The 20878-nt window shown below is 41.1% G+C and overlaps 1 protein-coding gene across 1 annotated transcript in view; it reads left to right on the top strand.

Annotated features, from left to right (window-relative positions):
* The window catches only part of LOC124550942 (serine/threonine-protein phosphatase PP1-beta catalytic subunit), a 91158-nt gene that overhangs the window by 26709 nt on the left and 43571 nt on the right, over nt 1-20878 (top strand). Inside the window, exon 5 of the mRNA XM_047125749.1 lies at nt 10789-10940. Within this exon, the coding sequence (XP_046981705.1) occupies nt 10789-10940 (152 nt within the window). The remainder of the gene's footprint in view (nt 1-10788; nt 10941-20878) is intronic.

Raw genomic sequence — 20878 nt, 5'->3', positions numbered from 1 at the left:
CATGTCCTTCTGAAATGTAGGCAGTAAACGCAGAAATGTGAACTATGGTGACTTTATTACCAAGTATGTCCAAACAGGGCCAATGTGCTGTTATTCTTTTCTTGGCTACTGTCGTATACAGATGCTGCTAGACATCCATTGGAGAATGAAGACTGTGTACGGAGCAGTACGCCTGTCAAAAAAATACCATTGCGATTCGAAAGATGCTGCCGTTCGATCTGGGAGGGTAGTTTCATCCTGTTAAAGTGGTAGATACTCAAACACTTGCCCAGTAGTCCTGGTTTCTCTCCCCTGCAATTATCACATCATTCATCCCTGAAAAAAGGTCTTAAAAAGGTCGGCGATTCCTGTTGGATGAGGATGCGCAACAGGTATTTATTGACTTCTTCGCGCAGCAGGACACAGTGTTTTATCATAGAATCTGCCCGATAGAATTTGAAATGAGACTTATCCAACCTGGCAACATGTTTCCAGTTATCAACAGTCCAATGTCATTGTTGACGGGCCCAGGCGAGGTGTAAAGCTTTGTGTTGTGCAGTCATCAAGGGTACACGAGAGGGCCTCCGGCTTCGAAAGCCCATATCGATGATCTTTCGTTGAATGGTTCGCATGCCGACACTTGGTGATGACCTAGCATTGAAATCTGCAGCAATTTGCGGAAGGGTTGCACTTCTGTCACATTGAACTATTCTCTTGAGTCGTCGATCGTCGTGTTCTTGCAGGATCTTTTCCAGCTGCAGCAGTGTCACAGATTTGATGTTTTACCATGTGCCTGATATTCATGGCGCACTTGTGAAATGGCCATACAGGAAAATCCCCACTTCATCACTACCTTGGAGATGCTGTGCCCATTGCTTGTGCGCCGACTAAAACACCACATTTAAACTCACGTAAATCTGGATAACCTGCTATTGTAGTAGCAGTAACTGATCTAACGACTGCACCAGACACTTTTTCTCATATATAGGCATTGCTGACTGCAGCACTGTATTCTGGCTCTTTACGTGTCTCCATTTGAATATGCATTCATATACAAGTTTCTTTGGTGCTTCAGCGTATGTTATATCACATTTAGGACTTGCAGAATGTGTAAAGTTGCAGTGCCAATCAAAGAATAATGGTTTGTCAATAACGTAGCACATTTGAGAAGTAATATGGATGTAACTTACTGTTGCTGGTGTGCCAGTGATTTGTGAAAATTTATGGAAGGCATAGTGTGTGTGGTGGGAGCATATAGAGTGTTTGGAAATAACCAAGTGTAACCATGTAGTGTAGATCAAGTCAGCAGCATGCTTTTGTCTTAAAGACTTGTTAAAACAAAATACAACCAAAACTTCCTGGCAGATTAAAACTGTGTGCCGGACTGAGACACTTACTTGGGACCTTTTGCCTTTTGCGGGCAGGTCTACCAAGTTAGCTACCGAAGCACAACTCATGACCCGTCCTCACAGCTTTGCATCTGCCAGTACCAGACAAGGAATTGACTGCTGGATTGGAAAAAAACTATCCTAGTCGGTCATTACGTCATCTCTAACCAGTTTCCAGTAACTCATCCATAAACTAAACTGGATAACAGTCTAAAAGTAAAAGAGGGAAGGACACATATAAAACTCATCAGGTTTCCAACGGAACATTCGAATTTATTGTCTTCTATAATACCTTGCCAAAGGCCACCTTGTTGTTATCAAACATATATGCAGCTAATCGATATCTCTACCTTCTGATATGAGACTTCTGGTCACCTAGTGAAAGTTCCCTCTATAAGTCATTCCCTTTCTCACAAGAGTCAAGAAATAACTATATTGATCACTGAGTGTCACTCGGTCCAGACTTCATACACACAAAACTTTTTAAACTTCAGCTACACCCCATAGGGCTCACAACTCCTTCCTAGTGTTGCAAGAACTATTAGCAGACTCAATGTGATGTGCTCCTAACCTGCTCTGTGAAATTATTTAATATGCAGATATTTTGACCAATCTTCTCGAGGGCAGAATATAAGTTCTTAAGTGACCCATTTCGTGGTAAGGCTCATAGCAGTAAGGTACTGCTTTCTGCAGGTACTATCAGCCATGAAAACATGACCATCCTGTGGAAATTACATGCTTTTGAAAGCAGCCGTATCAGATTGGACCATCAGCTGGTTTAAAGGAAGACAGGCCAATATCTCCGTGCTGGAGAATGGTTCCTGATCCCCAGAAACTGGAAAACTGGTGCAGTCGTTCACAGCACTGACCAGCAATAGCTGATGGGTTTAACCAGAAACTGCTATGAAACAAATCTTCATGTTTTTAATCAGACTGGTGAGGCCCTTCACAGTAATGCTATTACTTCATGCCAGTCTGAGCTTTTGGATAAACCCCAAATGCAGTTTGTTGGTTGTCCAGGTGTGATAGACTATCCAGTGTATAATATCTGGATTGTAGAGTCTTCAAATATGTTAATTTGGCTACAAGTTCAAAAATCAGAAGATGGTTGGTATCATAGTGGAAGCTAGAAAGATCCTGTCTGAATGCATAATCTATCTTGCTGTTCATAAGAGAATCACATTTGATACGTCACTGTAAATTGCAGTTTGGGCACATTGATACTGTTCTTCTGTGTGGGCACTTTCTTTCCACATTGACTACCCTGAAATCCCAGATTTTTTTACTTTGTTTCACAATGCTAGAGATGTGACTTATTAATTCCAACACAAGAGTGATTTATAATGAAATAGTCTTCCATATTGTATATTTTCTGCATCTTAAAAATGGAATTTGTCAAAGCTCTCAATTCATAGAAGTGTGTTTTTGCGTAATAAGTTTCTGCATTCAGAAGATTGCGAAAGGTTGGATTGTGTATGTTGTCAAGTACACTGACAGCTTCACACAACTGTGCTAATGTATGCTAAAATGTTACAAGCGTCATGGTGCTGATGTTTAGTATTAACTTAGCAATGCAGTGTTGTGTATTTGTGCAGTTTGCTTGCAGAGCTGTTAACCTGTCAGATCCAATGTTGGATTCTGGTCACTGAGTACAGTAACACTTAAGTCTTGCAAATGCCTAACAGCTGGTTCTTTAGCAGACAAGTCATAAAATATGGTGCTTGGTACTCGGATTGTTAACTGCCCTGCAGAAAATAAATGAAATGACATTTGGCTAATTTTATGTTGCCATTTGGGGTTTAAATATCAGCTTGTTAGCTATGTTATAAAGGCTTATTTATCACATGCTCTTTATGATGTGAGCACATTATGACAGGATAGGGTTTTTTGGTGCTAGAATTAGTTCATCTGCTTTTCCCAAATGTTCTGGAGAGTGAGAGAACAGACCATGACAAATAGCAGTGCCATACAATTTGAAATGGTAGGGTTTAAGTAATCATGTAATTATTCATAACGGAATATTTATTCCTATAAATGTCAGCTGTTTTCATTGCATATAAGGGCAGGCAAATACAAAGGAAAGGCCCATGCTTACAATACAAATATGGAGCCTTGATTAATTCTCTATGTAAAATAATTGTACAGTTTTCTAGTGTTCCTATTATTGAGTCTAAATATGGCAATAGAGTTTTTGATAACATCACTAGAGAAAAAGTCTGTTGCATTAAGGTCTGGTGATTGTTATGCACATACAAATGGCCCTCATCGCCCTATCCACCTACTGAGTAATTTGTTGTCAAAAAACCAACACACTGTTACAGTCTTTAAAGCCTGGTGGGGAGTAGTTCTGTCTTAATGGAAGTAGAACTATTCATTACCCTGCTGTAGATGTAATGGTGGAATACCAGTATCACGCAGCATGTTGAGAGAGGCACCGTAGGTAACAGTTACTTGGAAAGAAAATAGGCTCATTGATCCCTTGGCATGGAAAGCATGCCCAAATTGTAACCCCAAGTTAATTTTTCAATTATAGCATGGCAGTTTTCTGTGATGTAGTGTACACTGTTATGCCTGTCAACAGTGCCTGACATTTTAAAATTCACTTCATCAGACCAACAAGTTTTTAGAATTATGCCATCACTTTGCATTTCTCCATTCAAAAGCATCTTGCAGAATTCTAAACCGTGATCCAGATCATCCTCTAGCAGTCCATGAAGTAATCTTGGCTGATACACATGCAAACCTAAATATTGCACTAGATGATCAGAGGATGTGTGGGAAATGTCAAACTCAACACAGGCTCTCCTTTAGGGTTTCATTGGGCATTGGGTGAAATCTTGCACAACTATAACCATCATTTGCATTGATGGTATCTCTCACTGGTTGACCACTCTGACGCATTAAGATAGACCCAATTCAATTGATTGTGAATTGATAGCAGAGCTGTATAGAACTGTTCTGTCCATTTATGTCCGGATGTCACTTAAATTACCAGCCATGATTATCAGAGTATCTGGTAGAAATAGAAAAAGGTTCTTAGAACAGATAAAAATACACTATACCTACTATATCTTGTAGAACTCGAAGTACAAAACTTACACGCCCCCATGTGTGTATGAATTATGTTACTACCTTGTTCTTAAATTTTAATACTTCAGCCTTTCCAGGATCCTTGTCGAAGTGATCCATGGATGGATAACAATACGGCTGCAACAACAACATTGTCTGAAGCTTAGCAAGGTTTCTTATCTGGTTTATGGGCCTATTGACCACTCAATTCCATGATAAATTGTTACATTTACTCCTTCCATTCTGCTTGTTCTAGCTCCTTGTGAGATGAGAAATTGTTTTGTTGTTCAGTGTTTTCCCTTACAGACTAGAGCCCCACTTCCAGGCAGTACAGTTGCATCTCATATATTCTGAAAATGAAAATGATCTATGTTCTATGTCTGTATTTGCGTGGCTTTTTCTGTCAATAGTTCAGCATATAAGGAGTAGTCAAATGAAAACTGAACACCTGCTGCAACAGGCCTATGGAATTGTTCCATTCAATAAGTAGTCGCCCCATGCTTTAAGAAATTTAACCCACTGGAAGATGGTGCAGTCCATTCCTGTTTCACAGAACATGGTCAGTTGCTGACCACACCCACTCTTGCATGTCCTCATCTGACAGAGATCCATGCATGCCTTTTTTCAGGTTGTCAGAGAGATGAAAATCATGTGGTGAAAGAACTGTGGGGTATGGAGGGTGTCAGTGTTTCCCAACCCAATTGCTGAAGAAGTGTAGCATTCACCTGATTGGTAGGGTGAGGTCAGGCATTATCACACAACAAGATGATAATTCACAATTTCTGCAAAGAGTCTTCGCGTTGTTGCGCATTGATTGTGGTTCCACACTTTAGGAACTGGACGAGCAGAAGGCCCCTGCAGTAGGAGGAGGTCATCATGACTTTACAGAAGCTTATGTGAAGAGCTTTGGATTTCTTTGGAGGTGGAGATACGGGATGTCTCCACTGTTGGCTTTCCTGTTTGCTCTTGGTCTTCTGGAGTGCTGTCAGATGGAATCATCCAGTTGCGTGATAACCCCTGTACCTGCATTGCCAATCAAATGAAGACTTTGCCTCAGCAGTTTGGTTGGGAAACACTGCAGCAGCCTGGATCTTTCACCATCTTTGGTGACCTGAAGAATTAGGTCTTCTGTGTCAGTGGTGTTATTTGTCCGAGAGCAGTGATGATCATGCCGACAAGAAGGCTGTCTGCAGCCAATTAACTGGTATGAAATATGGCAAAAAGATTGAAAACTGGCATTCCACAATATTGGAACTGTCATGTGATATCCCACAGATTCCTCAGTGTTTTGTGTGGCATTGTGGCTAACTAGCTAAGGTACAGTAGTTCTGTACTCACGGGGTTCCAAAACTCCTTTCAGAGAACCATAGAATTCATCATACAATGGCTTCTCTGAACTTTCTTTGTTGTTATGATCCAGAAGAAGGCCTACTGAACTAAACTTGTGGCCATTGACGAGATGCGGATTTCCTTTGATAATGCAGAGAGATGATTGCAATCAGTGATGCAGGGTGAAGAAATTGGAGTCTGCCGAGGTGATAACCAGAACAGGTATGGTTACCATTTTTTGGGATGCTAAAGAAATCTTTTTCTTGTAGTTTATGGAGCATGAAAGGCCAGCCAGTTCTGAATCATGCTATGGGACATAAAAAGAATGCGGAAGAACCATTCATAATAAGTGACACGGTTTCTTTGCCTACTAGTGGTGTATTTTTGCATGCTGTGCTTAGCCACAACTTGGTTGGAAAACACACACATTGTTTTTGAACACACATCCCAGACATTGGTTCAAAGTAATGTCCACCTCTTCACACATGTGAAAAACTGGCTTGGCTCCCAATATTTTGACTCCAATCAAGAACCGTTAGATGCTGTTACAGGCAGGCTGTAAACTCGGGCAGCAGAATTTTACACTGCAAGATTTTTCAACTCGTTACGGTTGACTGATGGTTGTGGGAGAAGTACTATGAAGGCAATAGGATTTTTCTGATAAATTTGCTATAACTATTGCAGTGTTATTTATAGCCTTATTGAGGTTCATTCTGGATGGCCCCATATAATGGTACATAGGTACATCTTTTGCCGCAGTATTATTTCAGATTTATTTTCAATCGATTGATATTAAGGATACAGGATACTTATAAATGGTGGAAAAATTGAATTTTTTATGACTTTATTAAATTCTATTGTCTTTCCTGATTACATTGATATATACATTACAGGGTTTCAAATGAAAAATGACCTATATATACCAAAGTTACAGTAATGTATGGCACCATGCCACCTTTATTTCTATTACAGAAACCAGTATTATTTCTAAAAGAACTGTGAACTTTATTTGCAGTTATTTTATGAATGATACATTGTATATGTTGGTAACAGTGCAGGTTTCTAGTGTCTGTAAATGATTATCTTTGCTAGTATTTACTTTTGTTTTGCTGAAGCAGTGTGTTCATGTGTTACTGAATGTTTGTTGCCCAAGTGGTACATATATTTGTGGAGGTACATATCCTTTAGTGAGCAATAAATACGAACTATGCCATGCATCAAGAAATTCAATAAAAGGAAATTCTGTGGTAACGAGTTCACAAACAAAGCAAGCCACACTATTGAAAGTAACCTATGTATCAGTTCTTCAGGAAAGAAACTCCCACATGGCATGCCTCCTGGTGATTCAAATTTTTGCATTAACAGTGACGCTGTTTGTAGTGGATTTGTTGTTGTTGTTGTTGTGGGTATCTTATCTTCTTTGATAAAGGAAGTTGCAAAATGTAAACAATGTGATGTTGTAGGCTGTCTGGAAATAACTGAACAACAAAGTTGCAGGAAGGGTTTAGCATCAAAATTAGTTGTTCTGTGTGGATCCTGCAATAAATCTACCTCGAAAATGAGTTCGAACATTGTGCATAATTCATTATTTGAATTTACTGTATGCAATGCATGCAATAGGAAAAGGGAAAAAGGCTGCTCAAACGTTTTGTGGTTTGATGGACCCTCCTCCTCCTCCCAGTAGGTTCAGCAAGTACGTAAAAATACTTCTAGGTGCCTTGACGGTTGTGTGTAAAGCATCTATGAAACGTTCAGTAGAAGAAACTGTAAATATTAGTGAAACCAGGGACATTGCTGTTGCACTTGTTAGGACATGGCAATGTCTAAGACATCATTTCATGAATGGTGTTGTAAGTGCTACTTCTCTGGAGAGTGGAAAAGTTGTTGATGTTTAGTGCTTATCTAAGTACTTCCTCACCTGCCATGGCAACACTGAAGGACATTGAGCATCAGTGTTCTAAGAGTTACGATGGTTACAATGGATGTATGGAGTGTGATGGAACTCTAAAATTATTTCAGAGGTTGGTGCCCATTTATGATATACAAAGTACCTAGGCGATGGGGACTCAAAAGTTTTCAATAAAGTTAACGAGTTCAATGTTTATGGTGATACCTTGGTAACAAAACTGAAGTGTTATGGACATGTGCAAAAGAGGATGGGTGCTAGATTGAGGAAGCTATGAAGAGAAATGAAAGGAAAGTTGCTATCTGATGGAAAATCTCCGTCTGGCCGAGGCAGATTGACAGAAACTCCTTCAGAGTTACTATGGACTGGTTATTAGATGAACTGCACCTCTGAATGATGTTACAGCAATGAGAAAAACTGTATGGCCCACCAGTTTTCATAAGTTGTCCATAGATGGCCACCCTGTTCACGGACTTTGCCCCAAAGGAGCAGATCTAAGCAAAAGAAAGGGGTCAAATATACCATAATAAGTATTCTCTTCCTAAGTCTGTTATGAATGAAATAAAACCAGTTTTTAGAGACCTGAGTGACCCTGTTTTGCTTAGTAAATGTCTTCAAGGGGGGCTCTCGGAATACAAATGAAAGTTTCAGCCATTGCGTATGGGAAAGATTACCCAAGAATGTTTTTGTAGGACTAAATACTTTAAAAGTTGGTATACTAGATGCAGTGATATGTTTCAGTAATGGAATGATAGGAAGGTTTCGAAGTCCTGAGAAATTTAAGAATAAAATGTGGCTCTAATATGGAAGATCAGTTGCTTGCATGTGACAGACAACAGGCGCATGAAGCTGAAAGATTCGCTCTTCATGTTACCAAAGAAACAAGAAGTGCTAAAAGGACTGCCAAGAGGAAGCTAGAAGATGAAGATAGTGCTGCAGGATGAAGTTTCAGAAATGTTCTGAGGCACAGTTTAATTGGCCTCATACATTTGTTCGCAATTTCCCGCAAGTTGTATTTTTCACAATTCGGGTACAAATATTTCCTAATTTGCTCTAAGTTTTTCTGCATGTTGCAATAGTCCCTACTTACATAGTTGACCTAAGCTTTATTGCAGAATCAACTAAATTATAGAAAAAAATACATTTTTATTAGGAAAAAAAATTATAAAATTAAAGTGTAAGATGTGATATTTTTTATCCTTGTAATGCACATAATACACTCCTGGAAATTGAAATAAGAACACCGTGAATTCATTGTCCCAGGAAGGGGAAACTTTATTGACACATTCCTCGGGTCAGATACATCACATGATCACACTGACAGAACCACAGGCAGATAGACACAGGCAACAGAGCATGCACAATGTCGGCACTAGTACAGTGTATATCCACCTTTCGCAGCAATGCAGGCTGCAATTCTCCCATGGAGACGATTGTAGAGATGCTGGATGTAGTCCTGTGGAACGGCTTGCCATGCCATTTCCACCTGGCGCCTCAGTTGGACCAGCGTTCGTGCTGGACGTGCAGACCGCGTGAGACGACGCTTCATCCAGTCCCAAACATGCTCAATGGGGGACAGATCCGGAGATCTTGCTGGCCAGGGTAGTTGACTTACACCTTCTAGAGCACGTTGGGTGGCACGGGATACATGCGGACGTGCATTGTCCTGTTGGAACAGCAAGTTCCCTTGCCGGTCTAGGAATGGTAGAACGATGGGTTCGATGACGGTTTCGATGTACCGTGCACTATTCAGTGTCCCCTCGACGATCACCAGTGGTGTACGGCCAGTGTAGGAGATCGCTCCCCACACCATGATGCCGGGTGTTGGCCCTGTGTGCCTCGGTCGTATGCAGTCCCGATTGTGGCGCTCACCTGCAAGGTGCCAAACACGCATACGACCTTCATTGGCACCAAGGCAGAAGCGACTCTCATCGCTGAAGACGACACATCTCCATTCGTCCCTCCATTCACGCCTGTCGCGACACCACTGGAGGCGGGCTGCACGATGCTGGGGCGTGAGCGGAAGACGGCCTAACGGTGTGCGGGACCGTAGCCCAGCTTCATGGAGACGGTTGCGAATGGTCCTTGCCGATACCCCAGGAGCAACAGTGTCCCTAATTTGCTGGGAAGTGGCGGTGCGGTCCCCTACGGCACTGCGTAGGATCCTACGGTCTTGGCGTGCATCCGTGCGTCGCTGCGGTCCGGTCCCAGGTCGACGGGCACATGCACCTTCCGCCGACCACTGGCGACAACATCGGTGTACTGTGGAGACCTCACGCCCCACGTGTTGAGCAATTCGGCGGTACGTCCACCCGGCCTCCCGCATGCCCACTATACGCCCTCGCTCAAAGTCCGTCAACTGCACATACGGTTCACGTCCACGCTGTCGCGGCATGCTACCAGTGATAAAGACTGCGATGGAGCTCCGTATGCCACGGCAAACTGCCTGACACTGACGGCGGCGGTGCACAAATGCTGCGCAGCTAGCGCCATTCGACGGCCAACACTGCGGTTCCTGGTGTGTCCGCTGTGCCGTGCGTGTGATCATTGCTTGTACAGCCCTCTCGCAGTGTCCGGAGCAAGTATGGTGGGTCTGACACGCCGGTGTCAATGTGTTCTTTTTTCCATTTCCAGGAGTGTATATGGAATTAAATAGGTCTAGTACATCAGCCATCATGTCGTGCGTATCTGGTAAAAATTTGGTCTCCTTCAGATGTATAACATTGGATTAAATGGTACCTCAATTTGAAGCAGCATTCTGGAAAAAAATTGCATCAATTTCTTTGTAATTTTTTTAATAACCCTAAGCAGGTTCAAAAATATTCAAAATACTTCTAATTTGTTTAGAAAGTGTGCTGCATTACCTGATACCAACAAAAAGAATCTGTAAAACATACACATTATAAACAGTGCCTGAAAGAAATAGGTGTTGATTTTTTTACATAGTTTTGAGCTGCAAAAGTACCCTGTATCCTTAATTGAAAAAGGTTTGTAAACTACTAGACTTAACTCAGCTATTACTGAGTGGCATATGACATGCTTTGCTGACTTATCTTTGGGAAGTGAAGAACTGATTCTCTAATTTCCATTGTAAGCAAGTGATGTTTCTTCTTGCAGGTCTTCTCTGTGATCTTCTGTGGTCTGATCCCGACAAAGATGTCCAAGGATGGGGAGAAAACGATAGAGGAGTGTCATTCACATTTGGTGCAGATGTTGTGAGCAAGTTCCTGAACAGACACGATCTCGACCTCATCTGCCGTGCACATCAGGTAAGATGTTTGCTTGTACACTGACAGTAGAGGTGCGTCCCAAAAGTAAGGACTGTCTCTGGTGATCACCTAACACTTGGGCAGTTATGGTGATTCTATTAGCGTGTAACCAAAGTTGCTCTTAAAATATTATTTTTTGTGCAACAGAGTTAAAATGACTGGAATCATTAGTGGTGACTAATAGCTCAGATTTTATGCAATATTAACGTGCAACATATTTGTATAAAGAAAAAAGTGAAACGTTACACGATAATTTACAATACTATCTTAATAAGCATGTAACCCTTACTGACGCACTGCCTACAATTATGTACATTACTTTTTTTTTATCCTACATGCAACAGAAACATTTTTCTTCATTCGAAACCTGATTTACATGTATGCGAATGTTCAATCTGTTCACGGTGCACAGGTGCTGCCACCTGTTGTGCGTCACAATAAAAGGGAATGAAGCAGTGTGGAGCAGCTTGTGACTGTTGGAATACATGATAGTGGTTGCTAGTCATAGTCTGCTGAATAATTTGATGTTATTGTTATTTTGCATGGTAATTATTGAATGTTCAGTGAATTTATTACAACAGTGAATATTTAAAAATTATTTTAGCCCATAAAAAGAAGCCTCATGTACAAAGTATATTTAGTAAACAGGTGCATATATTTGTATAAATCATGCTTCTAAAATCATTTAAAAAATCACCTAAGAGCATGGGAGCATACGGATTTTTTCTTCCTGCAGAAAAAAAATCAGGTCTGAAAGGGTTAAATGTATCAAACACAAAATTATGTGTGAGAGGGGATGGACAAATATATGGAAACACTGTGAGAAACCTGAATGCAAATGACAGCCAATCTCTTGGGTGGCACTGTTGTAGTTGACTATGAACAGCACCTGTGCAATGCCTTCAGTATGTTGCGATTGTCAGAACTGTGTTCTGCGTATTTTTTGTTTCATTATGTTCAAGCTAAGGGAATCAAACACAGACAAATTGTTGGTTCTTTTATGGTGGGTGCTTCCGTAACCAAGGTAATGGAAGTGTTTGGTGTTTCAAGAGACACAGGGGAAGTGGAAAAACATCATCTGCTAATTCACAATGAGGTTGGAAGTGCGTGTCAAGTGATCATGACAGATGTTCATTGAAGAGAGTTGTGACAAAAAGTAAGAGCTGCAGAACTTAATGTGGCACCCGCAAATTCTGTCAGTCAGCACCAAAACAACACGAAGACAGCCCCATAAGCTGGAAATTACAGTAAAAGCTGGATTTCCGAAGACTCAACAGTGTTTCTAATGTCCATAAAAGGAAAATGTGGTCCTGGAGCCATAAAACCTGGTCTTTGGAGCAATGTAAGTACATTGTTTGGTCAGATGAGTCTTATTGCACACAGTTTTGAGCTTACGGCAGAGTTTGTCTGGCGTGCATCATCCCGAGACTGCGATGCATACTGCTTGCTACCAAGCTTGCATGGTGGGGGTTTGGTGATGTTTTGGGGAGATGTATTGTGATATTTCCCACACTCCATGAGTAATCTGCAAGTCCCATTACTGTCAAAGAATATGAGACCATTTTGGCTGATCAGGTCTGTCCCATGATACAATATTTGTCCCCCCTGGTGATGCTGTGTTCCAAGATCGCATCATCGAGGACTTATTTTCTGAGCATGAGGATGAATTGTTGCATCTCCCCTGATTAAGTCACCGTGGCTCAGTATTACTGAGCCTTTGTGGTCTACTTTGGAAACAAAATTGTGTGATTGGTATTCACTTCAGTCATCATTACCTTAACCTGCCACTATTTTTCAGGAAGAATGATAAATGATTCCTGTGAATACTGTATGGCACTTCTATTTATCCATTCTGAGGTGATTGGAAGTCCTTTTGAATGCCAACAGTTTTTGTACTCCTGTTACATATGGTACTGTTTTGTGTTTTCATTATTTCCATATTTTTGTCCACCTCCTGTGCATCAAGAAGGAACATTTTACATTATTTATTTTGTATTTTGAAAGTTTACATTGTGCTATTAAAATAAACTATTTTTGGTCACATTTATTTACTAAAGTGTTCATGTCCTCCGAAATTACTAATCTACGCTATCTTAACTTTCATTTTAAAACACGGTGGATGACCAGTTACTTCTCAAAGTTCTCTGGAGTGAGAGAATGTCACTGATCACAAACAGTGTTTCTACGGGTGGAAAATAGTCTCCTCACATCATAAGGTATTGACTGTGCAAATTTTAGGACATGAAATATTTACAGATAGAGGTCAAGGATTGTAGTCTTTTCACCATTGAAGATATTACAGGTAGTAGCAAAACGGCATCAAATTCATTCACCACCCTCTACCCAATGTTATCCTTAATGTCAGTCAGCTTTGAACACGCTCAATAATTTCTAACAATTTCTGCGATGACAACCTGATAGATTCTAATTCTTTAGTCCAATACTAATTCTTTAATCCTGCTGGTAAGGTAGCTAAAATTGCTAAGGACATACACCAAAGAATTTTTTTAATTTTAGGTTCAGTGAAAGTATTCTTTTTATTTTATGTTCGGTGAAAGTATTTTTTGCCCCTCTCACTCAAACTGAAGATTCTTTTGTAAAAGAATCAGTCGCATATTTCAAGACTTTAAAATGTTCATTATAAAAACCAATAGAACACACTCAGGTGGTAGTACTAGGTTCAGTAGAAATTGTCTTGGGGTTTTGAGAAACAGTTCATGCTGTATGAAATTATTTTATTTCTGGATAGCTGTGTACACATCTTCTGCAATACATTGCAGTGCATGAGCCACTCATTTGAAGTGGATTGAATATGAATAAAATAGGTGTAGGGCAGTTGCCATCTTCAGTATGTAGGCTACAGCATCCAAATGTGTGAAAGAACTTGTTCTTCTTGCATTTCCTCAGTCCAGCAGTTTGAGAATATTATTCTCACAACAAGATACTGTTGAATGATGTGTGTTCCAACATTTTGCAGGAAATCAATGGCTTTGAGGAATCTTCTGTGTCAAGTTTGCCAGCAGTGAGATTACAAATGAAATGTTGACATTTGCCAGTTTCGTTGATAGCTATGAATATGTGGTGGTTACTTGAATGATGCAGTGCATTTTTGAGTCTCCTGATAGCAAAAATCTAAAGAGTTTCTCCATAATTTCGATTCATTGGCAATCTGAAGAAACTAAAAGTTTGTACCGTGAAATGTTCAGAGGAAGGTAGCAGAGCACATAACGTGGAAAAAGATATTTATGGAGTTTGGAGTCTTTTGCATGTGTGTCAATAATATTTACTTCTTAGACAATTCAACTGAATTGTCCTTTGCGTGTGCATGACCACACAGTGTTATTGAAGTTGACTCTTTATAGAGCAGCCAATATGCTAATTGCACACTATAAAATAGAACAATCCCTTCATCAGTAGCGAAGTGTTGTCTGATGTAACCCAAGATCATAATATACATAGTGGTAGGCAGTAGTTTTTGATACAACAAGAGGCATCATGAACACACAGTTATCTCTTAGGAAGTACTATTTCACAGAGTTTACTTGGTGCGTACACTCCCTAGCTCTGAATAGATAGAAGCTGCGAGTAATCGGAAAACTTTGGCGGGACAGTCTTTTGTTTGCCCCACTGCCAGTCTTGACAGCTCACAAAGCCCTTCTCTACACACAATAATGGCTGACAAAACTACACACAGTATCTTTGCTTTATCAGCTTTCCTTTTGAGAATTGAAATTCTGGATGTCAGAAAATCAAACAGAAGCACATCCTTCACAATCCAACTCAAAGTGCAGTTATCCACATTTTATTGCACTGGAAAGTGATTTTTAGAGATAATTTGCTTCCTGTGTTAAACTTTGAGTAGGTTGGATTCTGATATTGTGCCAAGAGAGAGGCACTTAGAATGTGAGGAAATATGAACAGTAATAAAGGAATATGTAATTTTATGTAGCATAAAGTTAAAATATATACAAATTTGTCACTGTAGCAAACTATAATAATAAAATGAAATATCAGTCACGGCAACATAACTTGCGAACGTTTACACTTTTTTCCATGTGTGTAGGTATGGAAGAAAAGAATATGTAATTACATAAAAATCCAGGCTTTAATAATTGGATTTCTTAGTGTCTAGATGCTATGTGTTCTCATCCTTCTACTAAAATGTTTTCTGCAAGCCACTTTATGGTGTGTGGTGCAGGGCACATCTACAACCGCTATCTTTTTACCCCTTTCCTGTTTGGTTCACGAATGGCTCGTGGGGAAAAAGGATTGTCGGTATGGCTCTGTATGATTTCTGATTTTCACACCCTGATCATTTCACTAGATGTATGTGGGGAAAAAATAGGTTGCCCAACTCTTTTTGGAATCAAAGCACTGAAAGTAGCAACAGTGACCCTCTCTGTGATATACAGATCTCTTGTAGTGTCTGCCACTGGAGGTCATTGAGCATTTCTGTAACATTGTCCTGCTGAGCAAATGATCCCATGACAAAATGCACTTTTCCCGTCGGCTCTTCCCTATATCTCTTGTTAATGCTACTCGGTATAGGGCCCAGACTAATCAATAACACTCGAGAATCGGTTGAACAAGTGTTTTTAAGCCATGTCTTTCATGGATGAATTATATTTCCTTATTGTAAATTTATGTTTGCATTTCGTCACTTGTGTCAGCTTTTTCTATTTATTTTGTACAGTCATTCGACTTAAGGTAGTACTGGATGGTTATTCTAGGTTCCAGTGATTTGTTGTCTATATCTACATCTGCATGATTGCTTTGCAATTCACATTTAAATGCTTGGCAGAGGGTTCATCGATCCACAATCGTACTATCTTTCTACCATTCCACTCCTGAACAGCGCGCTGGAAAAACGAACACCTAAACCTTTCTGTTCTAGCTCTGATTTCTCTTATTTTATTTTGATGACCATTCCTACGTATGTAGGTGGGGCTCAACAAAATATTTTCGCATTCGGAAGAGAAATTTCGTAAATAGATCTCACCGCGACGAAAAACGTCTTTGCTTTAATGACTTCCATCCCAACTCATGTATCATATCTGCCACACTCTCTCCCCTATTACGTGATAATACAAAACGAGCTGCCCTTTTTTGCACCCTTTCGATGTCCTCCGTCAATACCACCTAGTAAGGATCCCACACTGCGCAGCAATATTCTAACAGAGGACAAACGAGTGTAGTGTAAGGTGTCTCTTTAGTGGACTTGTTGCATATTCTAAGTGTCCTGCCAATGAAACGCAACCTTTGGCTCACCGTCCCCACAATATTATCTATGTGGTATTTCCAACTGAAGTTGTTTGTAATTTTAACACCCAGGTACTTAGTTGAATTGACAGCCTTGAGAATTGTACTATTTATCGAGTAACGGATTTCTTTTGGAACTCATGTGGATCACCTCACACTTTTCGTTATTTAGCGTCAACTGCCACCTGCCACACGGTACAGCAATCTTTTCTAAATTGCTTTGCAGCTGATACTGGTCTTCAGCTGATCTTACTAGACGGTAAATTACAGCATCATCTGCGAACAACCTAAGAGAACTGCTCAGATTGTCACCCAGGTCATTTATATAGATCAGGAACAGCAGAGGTCCCAGGACACTTCCCTGGGGAACACCTGATATCACTTCAGTTTTACTCGATGATTTGCCGTCTATTACTATGAACTGCGACCTTCCTGACAGGAAATATGAATCCAGTTGCACAACTGAGACGATACCCCATAGGCCCGCAGCTTGATTAGAAGTCGCTCGTGAGGAATGGTGTCAAAAACTTTCCGTAAATCTAGAAATACGGAATCAACTTGAGATCCCCTGGCGATAGCAACCATTACTTCGTGCGAATAAAGAGCTAGCTGCGTTGCACAAGAACGATGTTTTCTTAAACCAAGCTGATTACGTATCAATAGATCGTTCCCTTCGAGGTGATTCATAATGTTTGAATACAGTATATGCTCCGAAACCCTACTGCAAACAGACGTCAATGATATAGGTCTGTAGTTCGATGGATTACTCCTACTACCCTTCTTAAACACTGGTGCGACCTGCGCAATTTTCCAATCTGCAGGTACAGATCTATCGGTGAGCGAGCGGTTGTATATGATTGCTAAGTAGGGAGCTATAGTGTAACAGTATAGTGTAGTTAACTATTTATACACAATGTTATGTTTTGTTATGTTCAGGGTTAACTGAAACAATTCAATTAATAGTTCAGTCCGATTTTTCAAGTATAACCTCTACCCATACTATTTACCAGGAACTATCATTTCAGTTTCACTACAAGGCAAACTACTTCTGACAGCAATAAATACTCCACCACCAACTGTATTTAATCTATCCTTTCTGAACACTGTTAGATCATTTGAAAAAATTTCGGCTGAACTTATTTCTGGCTTTGGTTCAAATGGCTCTGAGCACTATGGGACTTAACAGCTGTGGTCATCAGTCCCCTAGAACTCAGAACTACTTAAACCTAACTAACCTAAGGACATCACACACATCCATACCCGAAGCAGGATTCGAACCTGCGACCGTAGCAGTCGCGCGGTTCCGGATGGCGCGCCTAGAACCGCGAGACCACCGCAGCCGGCATTTCTGGCTTTAGCCAGCTTTCTGTAGCTGTAACTATTTGAGCTTCATTGCTTTCTATTAGGGCTTGGAGCTCTGGTTCTTTCCCAACATAGCTTCGACAATTTACAACTACAATACTGTTCGTTTCTACAACTAACTGACTGTGTTTTACCTCTCCCCTTTTAGACGGATGCCCTGTCTGTGGTTCCCTGAGACCCTCTAACCTAAAAAAACTGCCCAGTCTCTTCCATACACACCCCGTCCCCATGTAGCTGCTTCCTGTATGTAGTGGACTCCTGACCTATTAAGCAGAACCTGGAAACCCACCACCCGATGGTGCTCGTCAAGGAATCTGCAGCCTACACAGTCACAGAATCTCCTGAGCCTCTGATACAGACCCTCCACCCAGCTCTGCACCAAAGGACCACAGTCAGTTCTATCAACAATGCCGCAGACGGTGAACTCCGCCGTAATCTTGCAAGCAAGACTGGTGGTCTTTACCATTTCTGCTAGCCACCCGAAATGAGAGAGAATCTCCTCCGATCCAAAGCAACACACGTCATTGGTACCGACATGAGCCACCACCTGCAGTTAGCCAGTTGGCTGCACCCTGTACTCTTCGTGGCATACGGAAGCACCCTTTCCACATCCGGAATGACTCCCCCCGGAATGCACCCTGGCTTCCTTCTCCTCCTTGGCAGCCACGTTCCTAAGGGGCCCCATTATGCTCCTAATGTTGGCGATTCCAACTACAGCAAACCTACCCACTGTGAATGCCCAGACCTTGCGGGCCGACAAGCTTCATCTGGAACAGGGTGGATAATTGCCTCTGGCTCAGACATCGTCAGTCACAGATAACATCCGAAACCTGTTCGTCAAACAAACCGGGGAGGCCCTACGATCGTCCCTTTGGGAAGTTTTTCGCTGACGGCCAGACTTTGGAATGATCTCCTACTCAACTATGGGTGAGGGATCAACCTTGGTGCAGGCCGTACCCGGGGCGGCCCCAGCAGTGGACCAATTGGGGGGACAGTGGGACGTCCCTCGCATCCAACCTCCCACAGTGCTACCCCTTGGCAGTAGCGTCAAGCTGTGTGAAGGAAGTCAATGCAGCCTGGAGCGGTGAGCAAAGGGTCGCCAACTCAGCTCGATTCTGTACACAGCAGTCACAGTTCCTATCCATTACTGCAGTCACTTCTGTTGGAAGCTCGTAAAAATATATAACGAATGGTGCACTCGCCTTATTAGCAGCAGGAACACGAGGTGCTCTGTCTCTGGTGGTCTATCCGACACTGAACTATAATAACCTAAACAAACCCTTGAGGTACTCCCAAAATTACCTTTACATTTGTTGTTTTTGTTAAGTTATATTTGTAGGGAAGGCCGGTATCCAATCACAGATTCTGTCCAGTATTCGGTAAACTCATGTTTTCTTCACTAAATGACTGTGCAGAACTGTATTTAATGTCTTCCAGAAATAAAGAAATATGGCATCAACCAGATGCCTATGGCCAAACAGAGTGAACTGAATTTTGCAACCTGTCTTGTTTCCGGATGCAGTGTTGATTTTTATAGAGGAAATTTTTGTTATCTAGGAATGTCATAATGTTTGAAGATAAAACCTGTTCCATAATTCTAGAACAAATTTATGTCGGCAGTACAGACCTAGAATTATGTCTGTCAGATGGCCTTTCTTGAAAACGTGAAAGTGCTTTTTTCCAATTCGTAGGTACCCTTCTTTGCTCCAGTGACCTACAACAAACTACTACTAGATTGGGAGCATGTTCTTCCACATTATGTCCGTAGAACCTCAGAGGTATCTCACCTGGTCCTGTTGTCTTTCCAGTGTTGAACAGTTTTATTTGTTTCCCCATGGTCACTGATCTTGATTGCTGGCATTTCTGCATTCGTGCAGTAAGCAAGAGGAGGAACCACCTTACAGCCTTCTGCAGTGAAACCGTTTTGGAAGCAAGTTCAGCACTACAGCCTTCTCTTGTCATCTGCTGTTTTGTTGCTGCTATGGTCACTGAGCGATTGATTAGATAATTACAATCTAGTTACTGTTTTTCAGTAAAGGTCGTAGGATAGCTTGACAATGTTGCTGCCATCTTACTATAATTGCTGACTGTTGACTGAAGGGTTGGTTGTCCTGCACTCCACTTGTGTAATTTCTTCCACTGATGTGATGTTTTACAATCAGCATATGCATTGATAGATAGTCCTTGTTTGTCGGTACATGAAGTGTGCCTGGGTGTGGTTTTGCCGTGGTTGTTCTTTCACATTTCCACTTCACAATCACATCACCAGCAGCCAAACAGGGGACTTTAGAAGGGTTGAAATGTCCCTGATCGACTTGTACTAAGGTGACATGAATGACTAATCCATGTTTGAAGTCGTTGAGCTCTTCTAACCTACCCGTTAAGCTGTAATTGCATCCTTATTGATGACACAATACTCCTGTCTCCTTTTATACTGGTGAATCTGCATCACGTGACACCTTATAGTTAGTTTCGTGTAAAATAGGCATGTCTGAATACTTCTGAATTCGATAGTGTACCTTCAGAAGTGAAAGTACCTATACAGCTGATCAGAAAACATAAAAATACATCGTAGCACCCCTACCTCTAGAACACAGGTTTTGTCTGCAGTGTGTATAGAGGAAATGATTTTGGCAGGTAGGATTTATATAGTTTGCTTTGAATTATGTCTGGAAAGAGTGACTGTCAGCAAGCCTCTGTAAGAGCTGTAATTTATCTGAATTCTTCCTCATTGTCATATCTTGAGATTCACATGGGAAGAAGTAATATCTTGCCTTACTCTTTTTGAGCTGTAGAGTTGTGGAATTTTAACTGTAAATCTCTCTGTGATGTACAGCACCTCTCCTGTAGCATCTAATACCAGAGTTTAGTGAGTATCTCCATAACACACACTTGCAATTATTAAACTAATCCTTAAGCAAATACACCACTCTTAGATCAATATTTCTATGTGATCTATTAATAGATATCTAAAAACAAAGATGATGTGACTTACCAAATGAAAGTGCTGGCAGGTCGACAGACACACAAACAAACACAAACATACACACAAAATTCAAGCTTTCGCAACAGACTGTTGCCTCATCAGGAAAGAGGGAAGGAGAGGGAAAGACGAAAGGATGTGGGTTTTAAGGGAGAGGGTAAGGAGTCATTCCAATCCCGGGAGCGGAAAGACTTACATTAGGGGGGAAAAAGGACGGGTATACACTCGCACACACACACATATCCATCCACACATCTATTAATAGTACGCGTAAAGAAAGGGTGTCAAACTGATTAACAATTCCCAAGAATCTGTTGTGGTTTTGTAAGCTTAC

The sequence above is a fragment of the Schistocerca americana genome, chromosome 9, assembly GCF_021461395.2.
Source record: "Schistocerca americana isolate TAMUIC-IGC-003095 chromosome 9, iqSchAmer2.1, whole genome shotgun sequence".
In the NCBI taxonomy this organism is placed as follows: Eukaryota; Metazoa; Arthropoda; class Insecta; order Orthoptera; family Acrididae; genus Schistocerca; species Schistocerca americana.
Note: the sequence above shows the minus strand (reverse complement) of the source record. Positions and strands in the feature narration are given on the sequence as shown.